The sequence below is a fragment of the Sminthopsis crassicaudata genome, chromosome 4 (assembly GCF_048593235.1).
Source record: "Sminthopsis crassicaudata isolate SCR6 chromosome 4, ASM4859323v1, whole genome shotgun sequence".
Lineage (NCBI taxonomy): Eukaryota > Metazoa > Chordata > Mammalia > Dasyuromorphia > Dasyuridae > Sminthopsis > Sminthopsis crassicaudata.
In genome coordinates, this window is record NC_133620.1 from 467,423,148 (window position 1) to 467,441,228 (window position 18,081).

Genomic DNA, 18,081 nt, shown 5'->3' on the forward strand with positions numbered 1-18,081 from the left:
GCTTTGCTGCAATTGAGATGCTAATACATAAGGTTGCAGAGGATTCAAGTCAGCAGAATTCTGTGATGTTTTTTCCCACCTCTGATCAGCAGCATAAGAGGGAAAGGAGGCAAATAGTGGAAATGCTTTGGCAAAGCAGAATCAGAGATAGAAGAGGGCAAAGGACTTATGTGATGGAATTGGTTCACTAAGGATGGATAGGGTGTGTAGTCAAAGCAGGGACATTAGCTATAGCCTGAGGAAAGAACTGAGGGGTCAAAGGATTGGAGGTCACCAGAAGATTGAAGAACAGAGTTAGGGGTTATAAAACAGAAAGGAAAAGGGAACAATAAAAGATTTTGATCAAAGAAATTTCAGGGTTCATGAATGTGGAAATACAACACGTGTGGTGACCATCTGCAGAAGAGGTGGAATAGAGAAGTCATGAGAAATGAGAAGAATGAGGTGGAGTAGGTGGTCATGGGAAGTGAGTAGAATGAGGAACTGGGAAGTTGGAGTGTTTGGAGCAGCATCAGTATCTTGCAGTCTTCTAGTATGAAGGCAGCCACTGAGCAGAAAGACTGAGCCAAGCAGTGAATCAGTGGAAGGGACAGAGAGCATCCTGGGAGTGGGTAGCAGCATCCAGGGTCTGGATTGGGTGAGAAGCCTCGATCTCATGACCTTTAGAGAAGGAGAGAGTGCTGAGTAGTGGTGGTGGAGGGGAGATAAGCAATTTAAAATGTCTGTGATAACGAGTTGGGTTTAAACATTCTGGTTACGAGTCTCTCAGTTTCTAAATGGCCAGTGGCCATTATCTAACTATATGTACACATACACACTCACACGTTTTGATATTGTTATATAGCTAGAGATAGGTAGATAGACTGATAGAATAGACAGGAAACTATGTAGATAGATATATGGATAGATAGATGGGATAAATAAAAAGATGGATAGAAAGATATATGGATAGGATACATAGGAAAAATATGTAGATGGAGGGATAGATAAGAAAGATTGGATATATATCTATCTCTCTCTATATATATATAGAGAGAGAGACAGAGAGACAGAGAGAGAGAGAGAGACAGAGACAGAGAGAGAGAGAGAGAGAGAGAGAGAGAGAGAGAGAGAGAGAGAGAGAGAAAGACAGAGAGAGAGAGACAGAGAGAGACAGAGAGAGAGAGAGAGACAGAGACAGAGACAGAGACAGAGACAGAGAGAGAGAGAGAGAGAGAGAGAGAGAGAGAGAGAGAGACAGAGAGAGAGAGAGAGAGAGAGAGAAAGACAGAGAGAGAGAGACAGAGAGAGACAGAGAGAGAGAGAGAGAGAGACAGAGACAGAGACAGAGACAGAGACAGAGAGAGAGAGAGAGAGAGAGAGAGAGAGACAGAGACAGAGAGAGAGAGAGAGAGACAGAGAGACAGAGACAGAGACAGAGACAGAGAGAGAGAGAGACAGAGACAGAGACAGAGACAGAGAGAGAGAGAGAGAGAGAGAGAGAGAGAGAGACAGAGAGACAGAGAGAGAGAGAGAGAGAGAGAGAGAGAGAGAGAGAAAGACAGAGAGAGAGAGACAGAGAGAGACAGAGAGAGAGAGAGAGAGAGAGAGAGAGACAGAGACAGAGACAGAGACAGAGACAGAGACAGAGACAGAGAGAGAGAGAGAGAGAGAGAGAGAGATGGAATAGATAGATAGCAAAATATGTAGATACAGGGATAGATGGATGGATGAATAGATAGATAGATAGAGATAGGATAGATAGATGGGATAAATAAATAGAAAGATGGATAGGATGTACAGGCAATATGTAGATAAAGGGATAGTTAGATGGATGGATAGATAAGATAGATGGGATAGATAGAAATATAGATGGATGGAGGATAGATAGGAAAATATGTAGATAGAAGGATAGATACATGGGATAGATAGATGGGATAGTTAAATAGAAAGATGGATAAAAAGGCAGATGGATAAGATACATAGGAAATATATAGATACATAGAGGGATAGATAAGAAAGATGGGATATACATATGTGTAAATATATATATATATATATATATATATATATATATAAAGAGAGAGAGAGAGAGACAGAGAGAGAGAGAGAGAGAGACAGAGAGACAGAGAGACAGAGAGAGACAGAGGGATGGAATAGACAGCAAAATATGTAGATACAGGGATAAATAGATAGATAGGTAAGTAGGATAGATAGGATAGATAAATAGAAAGATGAAGAGAATATATAGGAAATATATAATGAAATAGAGGGATAGATGGCTGGATAGATAAGAGATGGGCTAGATAGAAATATAGATGGATGGAGGATAGATAGGAAGATATATAGACAGATGGAAAGATGATTAAAAAATAGGATAGGATAGATAAACAGGGATAGATAGATCAATAAATGGAAAAAAGATAAATAGACAGGTAGGTAGATGGCTAGATAACTAGGTGACTCTGTGGGTAGAACATTGGACCAGAAAGATCTGAGTTCAAATCCAGCTTCAGACACTTAACAGCCATGTGATTTAACTTCCGTTTGCCTTAACCCACTGGAAAAGGATCCACTGGTTTACAGTCCAGGTTCTTTGCCAAGAAAAACCACAATGGGGTCGTGAAAAGTCGGACACTACTGAAAAAAAAAAGGAAAAGGCAACAGTAGTGTTGTTGCTTGTGCTGTCATTGGGGACATCTGCTGCTATGCATGAAAACTGTCTTACTCAAATCCAGTTGTTTGGACAGGGGTCAGGTCACATTTCCTTGAAATAAGAGCAGGGTTGTTTCGAGTAGGGACCTAGATTTACCCAGATAATCATGGCGCAGATGAAAAGGATAATGATCAAATTTGGTCTTGACAATGAGAGGAATAAATGCACTCCCTTCCTTCCTTTGGAGGGCTGGAACAATTAATCTGTTAGTTTTGCTGAGATCTCTCTCCATCTCTCTGCATCTGTCTGTTTTGTCCTTCCCTCCCTTCTTTCTCTCTGTCTCTCTCTATCTCTCTCTGTCTCTGTCTATTTCTCCTTTGTCTCTGTCTCTCTCTACATCTGTTTCTCTGTGTTTCTCTTCTCTCTCTGTTTCTATCTCTCTTTTTTGTCTCTGTCTCTCTCTTCTTTCTCTCTGCCTCAATTTTAGTCTTATTATAAGGAATGGATGGTTCTCCTGGAAAAGGCAGGTATACATTTGAAAATAAAGATGATATAAAAGCAAAAGCTATCAACCAATTTAAAAAAAATTATATAAAGGAGAATGAGTGCTCCTGATGTTCACACTTGCCTCATACTTCAAGGCCTGTAATTATGGGCATATGGTTCCTTTCTCTCCACCAAAGGAGAATGTAACCTCTCCACAAATTGTGGGCAGTCTTCCAGAGCTGCCTCACTTAATTCAATTTGTCTCTCCCTCCCTCTCTAGTTGGCACCTGTTGGGAGCTGACTCAACACACCTGAGTCTTTCTCTTCACCGTTGAAATGGGAATAATAAAATTATATTTTCCTGAAGAAGATGGCCTGACATTTGAACTTGGGAAGTAATTTTAACCCTCTAGGTCTTAGTTTCCTTATCTGTAAAATAAAATATTTAGACTACATCATGGCTTCATGGATTTAGATTTGAAAGAGACTCAGAGGTCATTTTATTATTATTTTTTTAACAATTTTTTTGGTAAAATTAGTAAAATATAAGATGGAATTGGTTCACTAGGAATCACAATAAGGAAAAGAAGAGAATACATACATACATACATATATATATATATATATATATATACAAATGGGAAAACTGAGGCCCACAGAGGAAAAGTGGCTTGGCCAAAATCCTATCAAAAAATATTTAAAATCCTTTTTTTTTTTTTTTTTTTTGAGTATTTCTATGATTTCAGGAAAACCTAGACACCAAATAGGAGTTGGTCCCTTGGTGACATGTTCTAATTCCGTTGTGTTCCTTGCAGTTCCTCAGGATGGTAGATGCCTGTGCTAGTTTTCTTACTGAAGCCCTCAACCCCGAAAACTGTGTCGGGATATTGAGGCTGGCAGACACACACTCCCTGGACCACTTAAAGAAGCAAGTTCAAAGCTACATCATTCAGAATTTCACCCAAATCTTGAATTATGACGAATTCCTGGAACTGCCGGTGGACACCCTCCACCACACTCTGAAGAGCGACGACCTTTATGTCACCGAGGAGTCCCAAGTGTTTGAGATGGTGATGTGCTGGGTCCGGCACAAGCAGTCGGAGAGGCTCAGTTTGCTCCCGCGCATCCTTGAAAATGTCCGCTTGCCACTTCTGGACCCTTGGTATTTTGTGGAGACGGTGGAAGCGGATCCACTTATCCGACAGAGCCCTGAGGTCTTCACTCTTCTACAGGAGGCGAGGATGTATCACCTGTCAGGCAACGAGGTGGGCTCAAAAGGGGAGCTCTTCGAAGCCATCGGCGCTGCGCTTGTGCCGGCCTTGGCTCTGCTGCCAAGGCCCTGCGTTTCCTCTGTCTGGGTCAGGGCTTCCTCCTTTATAAAACTGGTGTGGGGGGTAATCTGCAGGGACCCTCCAGCCTTACATCCCATGTACCTGTGAATTTGTAAGAAATGGAACCAAGGGGCAGCTGGGGGCGCAGTGGATAGAGCACCAGCCCTGAAGTCAGGAGGACCTGAGTTCAAATCTAGATTCACTTAATACTCCCTAGCTCTGTGACCCTGGGAAAGTCACTTAACCCCAATTACCTCAGCAAAAAAAGTGGAAGGAACTAAGTTAAATTTGGGGATTTCATTTAGTATGAGGAAATTTCCTGTATCTATGTAGATTTCCACCTGGTCTTAGGTGCAGAGTTTCTGGGGATGCAGCACAGGAGATGGAGCGGATGGGGATCTTCCTGAGAGGTTCAGTGGCTTTTGTCAGCTTGTGTCAAAATCAAGATCTGAACTCATCTTCCTCATCCCAAAGCAGGCTCTGTCTCCACTAAGCCACTTTGCCTTTTGTTGGCATTTTTATTTTTATTTATTATTTATTATTATTATTATTGCTGACACAATTGGGATTAAATGACTTGCCCAGGGTCTGTCTGAGGGTTAAGTGTCTGAGACCACATTTGAACTCAGGTCCTGCTGACTTCAGGGCTGGTGCTCTATCCACTGCGCCACCTAGCTGCTCTGTTGACATTTTTGTTACTTTATTTCATTTACATGAGTGGATAAAGTCCCTTCATTCCTAGAGCTTCTTGGGCTAAGATTAAACCAAGTCAGGCTTACAATAATTATTTATTGTCTAGAAGATTCCCCTTCTGGTTTGGGAGAGGTCTAAGATAATTTGTCTTAAAGAAGGCAGGAAAAAAAAAAAAAAAAGTCCTATTTGTGAATCCGAGTTATGTGGAGGATTCTGGGATTCCCCGAGCAAGTTACAACAAGGGATGTTTATGAGAGCTAACTGACACCTGGGAGTGCCAGACACTAGAACACGGCCCTGAGGGGAGGATGAGATGTGAGGCAGGAGGAAGAGACAGAGGGAGGAGGTAAGCTCGACAATAGCAAGCCTGGCGGGGCCTTTGGGTGCTAGACAGGTGGAAAGGAGGGATAAACGGGCGTCACAAGCGGGGCTTGCCTTGGAGGGGTGGGGTGTAGAGAGGGACAGAAAGGCTCTTTACTCACTGCACCAGCCTGCCTCTTAATAACAGGAATAATGATACTAACAACAAGCATGAGGATGATGAGAGGCAGCTTACCACAGCTGACAGAGATCTCAGGAGTCAGTGTGACTCTGTATTCTAGGAGGCAAGCACTCCCTTTAGCCACCACCCTCATGACCCCCTCATCTTTACCTTGCCCCTGAACAGGCAGCCCCCACCTCTTTATATCTCCCTTTTACCTCTCTTGATTAAGCTAACAAATCTTTCTTTTGTTGTTTGTATTTGAATTCCCGGGGCTTAATGCAGTAAGCACTTAATAAATACTGATCTCTCCCTGCCTCAGTTTCCTTCTCTGTAAGATGAGAGAGTTGGACTAAGTGGCTTCCCACTCAAGATTAAGCATTTCCATCTGTCATAGAGAAGATCTCCAAATGCCCTTGAACCCCTGAATTCTATGACTGTTCTATCTCTTGGGGGTGGGCGTGTAGGGCCTTGACTGAAGTCAGAGGGCTTATTCTTCTTATTCCTCGTGGGACATTGGGAAAATCGCTTCATGCTCCCTGCCTCAGTTTCTCCGTCTGTAAAATGGGGAGCTAGAACAAACACTCCTGGTTGTAACTTTGAGCACCAGTCTGGTTAATCCTCAAACCTTGGGAGTGACGGTGCTACCCTCTGGTGGCCCTGGTTTGTGATTGCAACAACAGTAAAGAAAAAAAGGACGGATTGCTTTGCAAGTCTAAATTTAGCAGAGCATATATTTTCATCATCAACATGGTTCACACTGATTTAACACTATATAATTTGTAAATATCAATAACAACTTATATTCCTATAAAGTGAATGCTCTACAAACAGCATCTCACTGTGGTCCTCACAGCCACCGTGTGGAGTTAATGTAATTATTGGCCTTTTACAGGTAGGGAAATGGGGCTTTGGGAGAGATCAAGAGAAATCTATCGAGGGCTCCTCAGGCTGGATTTGAATCCAGATCTGACTCCATGTCTAACATTCTAGGCTGGTCTTCTTCAACTTGATGTGAAAATAAGACTAAGAAAAAGCTAAAGGAGCAATCTGACTTTTAAGAAAATTGGTCAGATAATTCAGGTCGATTCAAATGATCTTGTGATGGAGAAAGCCATCTACACTCAGAGAGAGGACGGTGGGAACTGAGGGTGGATCACGACATAGCATTTTCATTCTTTTTCTTTGTTATTTGTGTGAATTTTATTTATTTATTTGCTGAGGCAGTTGGGGTTAAGTGACTTGCCCAGGGTCACACAGCTAGGAAGTGTTAAGTCTCTGAGACTAGATTTGAACTTCAGGGCTGGTGCTCTATCCACTGCCCCATCTAGCTGCCCCCAAATTTTATTTTCTTTCTCATTTTTTGATCTAATTTTCCTTGAGCAGCAGCATAATTGTATAAATATATACGTCTACATTGGATTTACATATATTTTTACCATGTTTAACATATTTTGGATTACTTGACATCTGGAGAAGGAGAAGCACGGAAGAGGAGGGAAATTGGAACAAGAGGTTTTACAAAGGTCAATGTTGAAAAATTATCCTCGAATATGTTTTGAAAATAAAAAGCTTCAATAAAAAAATGATTAAAAAAAAGAAAATGGTCGGAAATACAAATGCAATTTTTTGGATTATTCACCGGCAATCACACAATGTAGTGTTCACACAAGCCTTGCTCAGTCTCCTTCGTGGAACAGACTTTCATTAATACAATCATGGTCTGTAATAGTGCCAGGAGACGCAGGCGTGAGTCTTTAAGCCTTTACCAACTTCCTGGAGCTGAGAACCAGGACACGGAGGGCTTTATATGTTTGTCAAGGCCTGCAAATGGATCTTTTGTGTCTTTACAGTTTTGAAGTGAGTTCTTGTCCACAGCGTGCTTGGTAGACCTATCCGAGTTAGCCGTTATCACGACTAGAGCAGATCTGCATCTTTACGGGATGTGTTTCTTTGGCTTCCAGATCATTTCGGAGAGAACCAAGCCCCGGATGCATGAATTCCAGTCTGAGGTGTTTATGATCATTGGAGGGTGCACGAAAGATGAGAAGTTCGTGGCCGAAGTGACCTGCCTGGACCCGCTGAGGCGCAGCCGCCTGGAAGTAGCCAAGCTCCCCATTACTGAGCAGGAACCAGAGAGTGAGAATAAGAAATGGGTGGAGTTTGCCTGCGTGACCTTAAAAAACGAAGTCTACATTTCAGGTAGGGCGCCTTTGTGGCCACTTGACCCTGTAATGTCCATGGAATTTGGGGGGTGAAGGTCCTGGAGCTTTGCCATTTCCTTCTTCAGGGGTTAAGGAAACAGAGATTAAGCGACTTGCCCATATAGCTAATAAGTGTCTGAAGCCACAGTTGAACTCAACTTCAGGCCCAGCACACTAACCACTGAGCCACCTGGCTGCATCTTAGTAATAATATAAGCATAATAGAGTTTATTTATTGCTTTAAGGCTTACCAAGCATTACACACGTTGTCATCTCATTTGATCGTCACAACAGGTGGAAGGCAGATCTTGTTATTTTGGTCATTTTATAGAGAAGGAACTAAGATTGAGTGACTACCAAGGTCACACAGCTACTAAGTGTCTGTGGCTGGATTTGTTGTTGTTTTTTTTTTTTTATACATTTTTTAAATTAATTTTATAATTATAACATTTTTTGACAGTACATATGCATAGGTAATTTTTTTTTTTTTTTTTTTACAACATTATCCCTTGTACTCCCTTCTGTTCCGAATTTTCCCCTCCTTCCCTCCACCCCCTCCCCTGGATGGCAGGCATTCCCATACATATTAAATATCTTATAGTATATCCTAGGTACAATATATATGTGCAGAACCGAATTTTTTTTTTTTTTTTTTTTTTTTTTTTGTTGTTGTTGTTGTTGCAAAGGAAGAATTGGATTCGGAAGGTAAAAATAACCTGGGGAGAAAAACCAAAAATGCAAACAGTTTATACTCATTTCCCAGTGTTCCTTTTCTGGGTGTACCTGATGAATTGGAATTGGATTAGATCTTCTCTATGTTGAAGATATCCACTTCCATCAGAATACATTGTGGCTGGATTTGAATTCAGCTCTTCCTGGCTCCACATGCAGCATCTTGACCCACTGCTGCCATCTAGTTGCCTCCCAATGGTCCTCAAACTTTTTAAATAGGGGGCCAGTTCATTGTCCCGCAGACTGTGGGAGGCCAGACTATAGTGAAAACAAAAGCTCACACTCTGTCTCTGCCCCTCAGCCCATTTGCCATAACCCGGTGGGCCACATAAACGTCCTCAGCGGCCGCATCTGGCCCGCGGGCAGTAGTTTGAGAACCCCTGCTCCAGACCATGGGGCAGGCCAGAATGGAGTCAGTCGTCCCAGCCCATCACCCTAGTGTAGACTCCTCATTCCAGCCCCAAAGCCATGATAATGCTCCTTGTGTTTGCACCAGAGGGAAACTGATCAGACCAGCAGGTGCCAGACACTGGAGATCCTTAGAGCTAGGGGGGAAGGAAAATATTGGGGGGGTAGGGTACCTTCAAGGGATCTTAATTGGTCAGATTTTAGGGGATCCATGAACGTGAATGGATCCTTCTTTTCACTAACTTTTGGTTTCCTTTGCAATATTATTATGTCATGATGTAAAAACTGTGCAATATTTCATTTTATTTCATACATTTAAAGATGTGATTTTGAGAAGCAGCCTCAGACTTCACCAGAGCGGCTCCCGAGGGCTCCAGGGCACAGGCAAAGTCGGGAAGCGCTACTCCAGCCTAGAACATAAAGTCAGGACGTAGATTCTACTTTGTCAGCTAAATTGCTCCCTATTTGAGGTTCAGAAATTTGGTTCAAGTCAATGGAAGTTAACCATCTAGTCAGCGTTTGGTATACAGACAAAATAGCGCTGTCTCTAACCTTACATTCTACTCTCTGGGTCCTGTCTGTTGAGATAGGGGAGAAGTAGTTTGGTTTAGTCAATCAGTGATTCAGTCAATAATCATTTTTAAAGCTTTTATTCTAGGCCAGGCACGGTGGAAGGATGTTGACTCTGGTATTAGAGACCTGCCCTGGATGTTTATTCCTGCCTTGATCAAGGCACTTGAATCTTCCAAAGCCTCAATTTTCTCATCCATAAAATGGGGGTGGGTACAGAAAAGAGGCTTAAACCATATCTCCTCTCCTGGCTCCTTCTGGCTCTGGATCCATGAACTTAGGAAATCCAGTTCCCCAAAAGCAGAATCATGTGACTTTTAGTTTTAAAATCTTACTCCCATTTCTTGACATAGAGCTTTAAGATTTCTCATCCAATAACAAATGTCTTATTTCCACTGTAGGTGGTAAGGAAACACAACAGGATGTCTGGAAATATAATTCTTCCATCAACAAGTGGATCCAAATTGAGTATTTAAATATTGGTCGATGGAGACACAAGATGGCGGTTCTGGGTGGCAAAGTCTATGTCATTGGAGGCTTTGATGGTCTACAGAGAATTAATAATGTGGAAACATATGACCCTTTTCATAACTGCTGGTCGGAGGTAGAGTCTAGATGTTTTCTCTTGGAGTATTTTAAAAATTCTGTGCCGTAAAAAATTCTTTGAATCCTTTTGTTCAACTTCCGCATGTGTCCTTCCCGTTTGGATGCAAAGGGTTGTTGGTAGAGTGTCCCTTGCTGTTGAGACTTTTCCCTTCAGGATGTAGTGATAGCAACTCACATGAAGGGAAGAGAGAATGTCTTCAGCAAGACGAGAGAACATCTCTTCTAAGGCAGCAGGGGTCTCTTCCATCCTCTCTTTTTTAGTTATTTTTTGGGGGGAAGGGGGAAATAGGCAATTGAGATTAAATGACTTGCCCAGAGTCACACAGCCACTAAATGTTAAGTGTCTGAGGCCGGATTTGAACTGGATTTTGAATGGCACCGTCTAACTGCCCCATCATCCTCTCTTCTTTTGCTTGTCCACTGATGTGTTTGTACCCAGACCTGGCATTAAATAATATGATGTGATGGTTAGAGTGACAGACACTGAATCAGGGAGACCTGGGGGTCAAATTTGCCTCCAAAAATGTCCTAGCTGTGTGACTTTGGGCAAGGCACTTTACCCCTGCGGGCCTCCTCCCTTATTTATTTATTAACAATTCATCATTTATTATTTATTTATTTTGCTGAGGCAATTTGGATTAAATGGCTTGCCCAGGGTCACACAGCTAGGGAGTGTTAAATGTCTGAGGCCACATTTGAACTCAGGTCTTCCTGACTGCAGGTCTAGGGCTCTATCCACTGCATCATCTAGCTGCCCACAATTTATCATTTATACAACCTAAGGTCAGAGACCATCTGGTCCAACCTCCTTCATTTTATACATTGTAGATAAAAAGTAGAGTTGGGCTTGGGTCCCAAATTTAGTGTCCCATTCAGCAAAAAGACAAAAAAGACTCTTAGGAGCAGGGACAAGAAGAAAAACATTCTAGCATTTAGAACAGGAAAACCAGAATGTGGTAATAGCTACAAATCTGACATCATTGGAGGGGTGGGACAATAGGCCCTTGCTCTGGGAGTCCTGGGTGGTCTCCTCCGAGCAGCCTCCCAGGGCCTCAGTTTCTTCATCTGTGAAAGGAAGAGGTTGATCCAACGTCTCGTCCGGCTCTAAGTCTACGGTCCTGTGATCTCCAGAGAGGAGTGGGGCCGGAGCCTGATTGTTTACCCTGGGGAGGAGGGAGAGAACAAGATGGCCTGAGTCTGGCCTGGCCCTCAGACCATGGACAAAGAGCAGGAAGGGCCCGCAAGGGCCGCCTCATCACTCAAGAGCAGATGGGGAGACCTCGGCCTGGAGTATGCAGGTGGGAGGGACTGTCTAGATTGTTGAGGAGGGTGGGGGAGAGAGTGTGTTGACATTGTGGCCTTCCGTGAATCCTTATTTGTGGTGATGCCTTTTTAAAATGTGGTCTTGGGCATCCACTCCCAGAGGTCTGTGCAAAGCTAGTGACTCATCAGGCTGAGGTTGGCAAATGGCTCCTGGGTGAGAACGAGGAAAAACTGTCGTGGTTTAGGTGTGTCTCTTAGGCGGCTGTGGTAGGCCCACCCTAGAGCAGGACATGGCGATTCAGGAAGAAAGATCCAGGAAGGGGTGGAAGCAGAAAGGACACTAGCTTCAGAGTCAAGGTCTCGGGTTCAAATCCCACTTAAGACCCTGTGTGACTAAAAGCAAGTCACTTAACTTATTTAACTTCTATGTATCTAGTTTCCTTCTCTGTAAAATGGTGAATTTGGTCTAGATAGCCTCAAAGTTTTTTTTCTAATCTGGAGGAGTGATCCTGTGATCTCTTTGGGCCTCAGTTTTTCCCTCTAAAAGATGATAAAGTCAGTCTAAATGGCCTCAAAGTCTCTTTCTAATCTGGAGGAGTGATCCTGGGTCTTTCTGGGCCTCAGTTTCTCCTCTGTAAGATGAGGGGTGCTTGCGTCTGAGTGCTCAGTAGTCCCAAGGAGATGCTGATAATCTTATCTGAAGCTCTAGGGCATCTGGAAGGAGGACAGATATCTCAGGGCTTTGATTTATAAATCTAGAATTAAAAGTGACATCAAAGGCCGTCTGGTCTCACGTCCTCATTTAACAGGAGGTAAACCGAGGCCTCAGGTGTAACTTGCCCCAGAGTGCCTAGGGACAAAGTGGCTGAACTGAGATTTGAACTTGGGTCTTGTGACTCTAAATCCAGGCATCTCTCTGCTGCCTCTCACCTTTAATGAGTTGAGGTAAAAGATTCCAGGCAGGGAGGGGAATCCAGATACTTCAGTGGATAAGCCAGGAGGACCTGAGTTCAAATCTGACCTCAGACACTTAATACTTCTGTGATCCTGGGCAAGTCACTTAACCCCAACTGCCATGAAAAGTAGGGGAGAGGTCAGGGAGTGGAGAACTGGACCGACTGAGCCGTTGGTTCTGACACAACCATCTTGCTTCCTCTCCGGGGGCTAGGCAGCCCCTCTCCTGATCCATGTGAGCTCCTTTGCGGCTGCCAGCCATAAGAAGAAGCTGTACGTGATCGGAGGAGGTCCCAATGGAAAACTGGCAACGGACAAGACTCAGTGTTACGATGCTTCGGCCAACAAATGGTGTCTGAAGTCCTCCATGCCAGTGGAGGCCAAGTGCATCAATGCCGTCAGCTTCCGGGATCACATCTACGTTGTGGGTAAGTGGGTGGTCAGGGAGCACTGCGGGACTCTGGGGAACAGAAATGCCCCTGAGTGCAATCTGGCTTTCTGCCTTGTATAGAAAGTCTTTGCCCAACTTCCCAGACTGGTCCACGAAGTGCCGCTTAAATGCCAGAACATGGAATACAAAAGGGGCGGAACCCGAGATAAACCTGGAAAGATTGGTTATGCAGGTTTTCCCATCGTCTGGAATGGAGCTCTCCAGCTTTTTGACTTTTAGAATACTTAGCTGCCTTCATGTAAACTGCCAGTGCATCTTACGCAGATCTTGTCCTATGTTCTGCCTTTATATTCTTAAAATCGCCAGGCTTTTACATCTGCCCTGCTGCTGAGCCCTCAGAAATGTGTTGATTCCCTCCGTTAGCCTGTTAGCCTTTTCCTTCCCTCTCCTTTTTTTCTTTTATTCCTTCCTTTCTTCTTTCTTTCTTTTCCCCCTTCTTCCCTTAAGTTACTTCTCTGTATAATTGTTAAATATACATCTATTTTTGTACACACACACACACACACACACACACACACACACACACACACTTCCTTTCCTCCCTTCTTCCCTTGAATTTACTCCTTATATAATTGTTAGATATACATCTATTTTTGTACACATACACACTTTCTTTCCTCCCTTCTTCCTTTAAATTTACTCCTCCATATAAGTACAAATATACATCTATTTTTGGACATATACACACACTTTCCTTGTACACATACACACTTTCTTTCCTCCCTTCTTCCTTTAAATTTACTCCTCCATATAAGTACAAATATACATCTATTTTTGGACATATTCACACACTTTCCTTCCTTCTTCCCTTGAGTTTACTTCTCCATATAACTGCTAAATATACAATTATGTATGTATATATACATACGCACAAATACATTTGCAGGTATTCACTCACCCCATTTGCTGGTGTTGTTAGTATTCAACTAGAATATGAATTTTGTGAACTTGGATGGTCTGTTTTCTGTGGATCCCACTGCTTGGTACATTGCTTGGCACATTATAAGCACCAGTTGGGCTTCCCATCACCAACCCCACCCCACCCTTAAAAGAGAAGCTCTTAGAGGGCAGAGCTCTTGCTTGTTCTGTCTCTAGTGCCCAATGCTGGGCTGATTTTTGTTGCCTTCCACTTGCTGGGGATCAGAGCCTATCCGATTTGAAGGGCTTGGGAGACCTGTCCAGCCCAGGAGGCTGACCAGCATTTCTCTGTCTTCTCAGGTGGGGCCATGAAGGCCTTGTATTCGTACAGCCCGGTGGAGGACAGTTGGTGCTTGGTGACCCAGTTCAGCCAGGAGCGGGCCAGCTGTGGGATCTCCCCTTGTAACAACCGACTGTACATCACTGGTGGGCGGGATGAAAAGAATGAGGTCATTGCCACCGTGCTGTGCTGGGACACAGAGACCCAGAAGCTGACTGAGGAGTGCGTGCTGCCCCGGGGGGTCTCCCACCATGGCAGTGTGACCATCAGGAAGTCCTACACCCACATCAGGCGGATTGTCCCAGAAGCGATTTCAGTCTGATGGGACAAGAGATGAGGGACGGGGGAGGACATCTAATGGTATTTCCTATTTATATGGTGTTTTAAGGTTTACAAAGCCCTTGTCTCTCTGCAACCCTGTGGGGGAAGCCATACAAGGACCATGATCCACAGCAGATGCAAAAGGAGCAGCCACGGGATCTGATTCTGAAGAGGTGGTCAGTGTTAGAGCTGGGATTTGTACCCAGACCTCTTGAAGCAAAGCCCAGCACTCTAGGGAAAAGGGATGGCTGCCCAAGCACACAGGCCACCTTCCTGAGGGGCAGCTTGGCTCCAACTTCAAACAGTGCATTTGTTCCCTACCATTGGAAGAGCTACTAAGGCTTCCAAAATCATCAGTGTCTTTGGGTAGTCAATGCTTTGGTTCATTTTTGGCAAAAAGAGAGGAAAATCCAAAAGGAAATTTCAGGAAAGAACAGCTTTCATCCTAATCAAACACATTTAAGACATTTAGTTCTCCTATATCCTTTTGGGAAATTTCAAGCCCAAAATCCTGTTTCATTAGCATGTGATTTTTGTTTTCATTTTTGTTTGTTGTTCTTTTTTTTTTTTTTTTTTTGCAAGTGTGACAACCTTATTTATAGAACTTGGTGATGACTCTGTGTGCCTCCCTGTGCATCCTTCATCCTGATCAAACACATTTAAATCATTTAGTTCTCCCATATCCTTTTGGTAAATTTCAAGGCAAACATCCTATTTCATTAGTGTGTGATTTTTTTTCCCCCTGAGGCTGGGGTTAAGTGACTTGCCCAGGGTCACACAGCCAGGAAGTGTTAAGTGTCTGAGACCAGATTTGAACTCGGGTCCTCCTGAATTCAAGGCTGGTGCTCTATCCACTGCACCACCTAGCTGCCCCCAGTGTGTGATTTTTGTTTTCATTTGTTAAAACTCTTTTTAAACTCTTTTTTAACTGTTTTAATGTGTGAGCTTTTATTTTGTTTTGTTTTGCAACTGTGACTTAATCTTATTTATAGAACTTGGTGATGACTTGATGTGCCTCTCTGTGCAGCCTTCATCTTGATCAAACACATTTAAGACATTTAGCTCTCCCATATCCTTTTGGGAAATTTGAGGCCAAAAATCCTATTCCATTAGTGTGTAATTTTTATTTTCATTTTTTAAGACTTTTTAAAAAACTTTCAATGTGTGGGCCTTTGTTTTGTTTTGTTTTGTTTTGCAAGTATGACAACCTTATTTATAGAACTTGGTGATGACTCTGTGTGCCTCCCTGTGATGTCATTATGATACTTGTTAGTGGGAGACACTCCTAAACTGCCAAAAGAATGCAGAAATGTGTGTCTGTTTGCTTGAATAACCCCCATTGTGGACGAGAACAATCTGATTTCTTTTCTTTTGGGGTTTTGGGACTTGCCCCATGTATTAATCATGAAAGGAAAGGAATTATGTCTTTATTTCTATTTTGAAACCAAACACATCGATGGAGGATGGAGCTGGCCTCCAGACCACAAGGCAGAAAGCTTAACCAAGATGCACTGACCTGGTCTCTTTCCTCTTGGCAGAGGTTGGGGAAAAGGTTTGGGAACTACCTGTCTCCGGGAAAGGACGGAAATGTGAGTGGTGTTTTCTCCCATCCTCCCATCTCCGCTTTGGGCTAAATGGACAGGTTGAAACATTTGCCCCAGAACTGCCCTTTCTTTATCATGTTGGAGTTCAAGTCACTGGAATTCACGCAGCACGAAGCACCTACTCTACAGCTGGCTCCATGCTAGGTGCAGGGGTACAAGGACCAGCCTGAAGATGTCCTTGCCCTCAGGAATTTGCATTTAATTGGGATTGGAGAGGAGAGTTGGAAGGGGGAGCCAAGAGGTTGGGGCAATGAGGGAGAGGCAGAAAATGACATGTTCTGCATTTGGAAAGGATTCCAACATTTAGAGCTGGAAGGGAGCTTGAGACTCCCATTTTACAGAGGAACAAATCATAAAAGAGAGGCAGGTTAGTGGATAGAACTGTAGTTGGAATTAGGAAGACCTCAAGTTCCAATTCCTCAAGTGTGCCTCAGTTTTCTTATCTGAAAAATAATGGGAGAGGTCAACTTGATAGATTCCCAGCTCCTTCTTAGCTCTAAAGTCTACAATCTCATGTATTGAGGTACAGAAAAGGCAAGTGATTTGCCAATGTGATGCTAATGGAAGACCTAGGTTTTCCGACTCCAGATCAGCTTTCTTTCCACAATACCATGCTACCTTTCAACAAGACCCTTCTAGGCAGGTAAACCAGCCTAGCTGAAACCTCAAGACACCCTGTGAAAGAGAACTTGTGCCAGGAAAGTCAAACCAGCACTTTGACCACCATCTCCCCTCTGTCACTGATGAAGGTAGGACAGTAGGCCCAGGGCTTTGGGAATGTTTCCAGCCCACTGCCCTTTGCCATGGTCCTGGGACGATATAACTCAGCAGCTGCTCTTTTAGATGCTACATCCACAGCTCCTGAAGAAGCCCAGAAGAAAGCTCTTGTCACCAAAGGCCATGGCATTACCAAATGATTCCCCATCACAGAATTTGGTGAAAATGACATTTAGCAAGAGCCATGTCTGCTCCATCCTGAGGTTCATACACTTTCGCTCTTGACTCGAAGCTGATCATTCCTAATATGTTGTCTTTCCTCATTAGAAAGTGAACTCTTTGAGAAAGGGATGGTCTTCCTTTTCTGTCTGTCTCCAGCATTTAATATAATGCTTTATAAAACACACTAAGTGCTTTAGAAATGCTTAATTCATTGATTCATTCATTCTAGATATGGAGGATAATGTGGACCAAAGCATGGAAACAGGAAGAGCTCTCAATTTCAAGTTCTGTTACAATCTGAGAAAATTCAATTTAAGAGAATTTGATATATTTTTTTATTGATTTTTGGCAGCTGGCCAATGACTTCAAAGAAATGAGTACAAATCCTGGCAGCTTTGACTGTTCCATCTTGGGATCGACAGGCCTCTAGAATTAAGGTCTGAAATCGTTTCCTTGAAGACAATACTCCTTCTGTCCCTCCCACCTTCTTCTTCTTCTTCTTCTTCTTCTTCTTCTTCTTCTTCTTCTTCTTCTTCTTCTTCTTCTTCTTCTTCTTCTTCTTCTTCTTCTTCTTCTTCTTCTTCTTCTTCTTCTTCTTCTTCTTCTTCTTCTTCTTCTTCTCTCTCTCTCTCTCTCTCTCTCTTCTCTCTCTCTCTCTCTTTCTCTCTCTCTCTTTCTCTCTCTCTCTCTCTCTTTCTCTCTCTCTCTCTGTCTCTGTCTCTCTCTGTCTCTCTCTGTCTCTCTCTCTCTATTTCTCTCTCTCTCTCTTTCTCTCTCTCTCTCTTTCTCTCTCTCTCTCTCTCTCTCTGTCTCTGTCTCTCTCTGTCTCTCTCTCTCTCTCTCTCTCTCTTTCTCTCTCTCTCTCTCTCTTTCTCTCTCTCTCTCTCTCTCTCTCTCTCTCTCTCTCTCTCTCTCTGTCTCTCTCTGTCTCTCTCTCTGTCTCTGTCTCTCTGTCTCTCTCTCTCTCTCTCTCTCTCTGTCTCTCTCTCTGTCTCTCTGTCTCTCTCTGTCTCTCTCTTCTTTCTCTCTCTCTCTCCTTTGTCTCTATCTCTGTCTCTCTCTCCTTTCTCTCTGTCTCTCTGTCTCTCTCTCTCTCTTCTTCCCTTTCTCCCTCTCTCTCTAATAATAAGTGTGCTCTGTTTATTTAAAACATAAAAATATATACATTATAATTATGCCAAAGTATACTTTCTTTTGGAAAGAGT

General features: G+C 43.2%; 1 protein-coding gene across 1 annotated transcript in view; it reads left to right on the forward strand.

Annotated features, from left to right (window-relative positions):
• The window catches only part of KLHL6 (kelch like family member 6), a 44,978-nt gene extending 27,907 nt beyond the window's left edge, over positions 1 to 17,071 (forward strand). The window contains exons 3-7 of the mRNA XM_074264201.1: positions 3,937 to 4,386; positions 7,591 to 7,828; positions 9,942 to 10,144; positions 12,578 to 12,791; positions 14,033 to 17,071. Of these exons, the coding sequence (XP_074120302.1) occupies positions 3,937 to 4,386; positions 7,591 to 7,828; positions 9,942 to 10,144; positions 12,578 to 12,791; positions 14,033 to 14,334 (1,407 nt within the window). The 3' untranslated portion in view covers positions 14,335 to 17,071. The remainder of the gene's footprint in view (positions 1 to 3,936; positions 4,387 to 7,590; positions 7,829 to 9,941; positions 10,145 to 12,577; positions 12,792 to 14,032) is intronic.
• Positions 17,072 to 18,081: the final 1,010 nt, after the last annotated feature.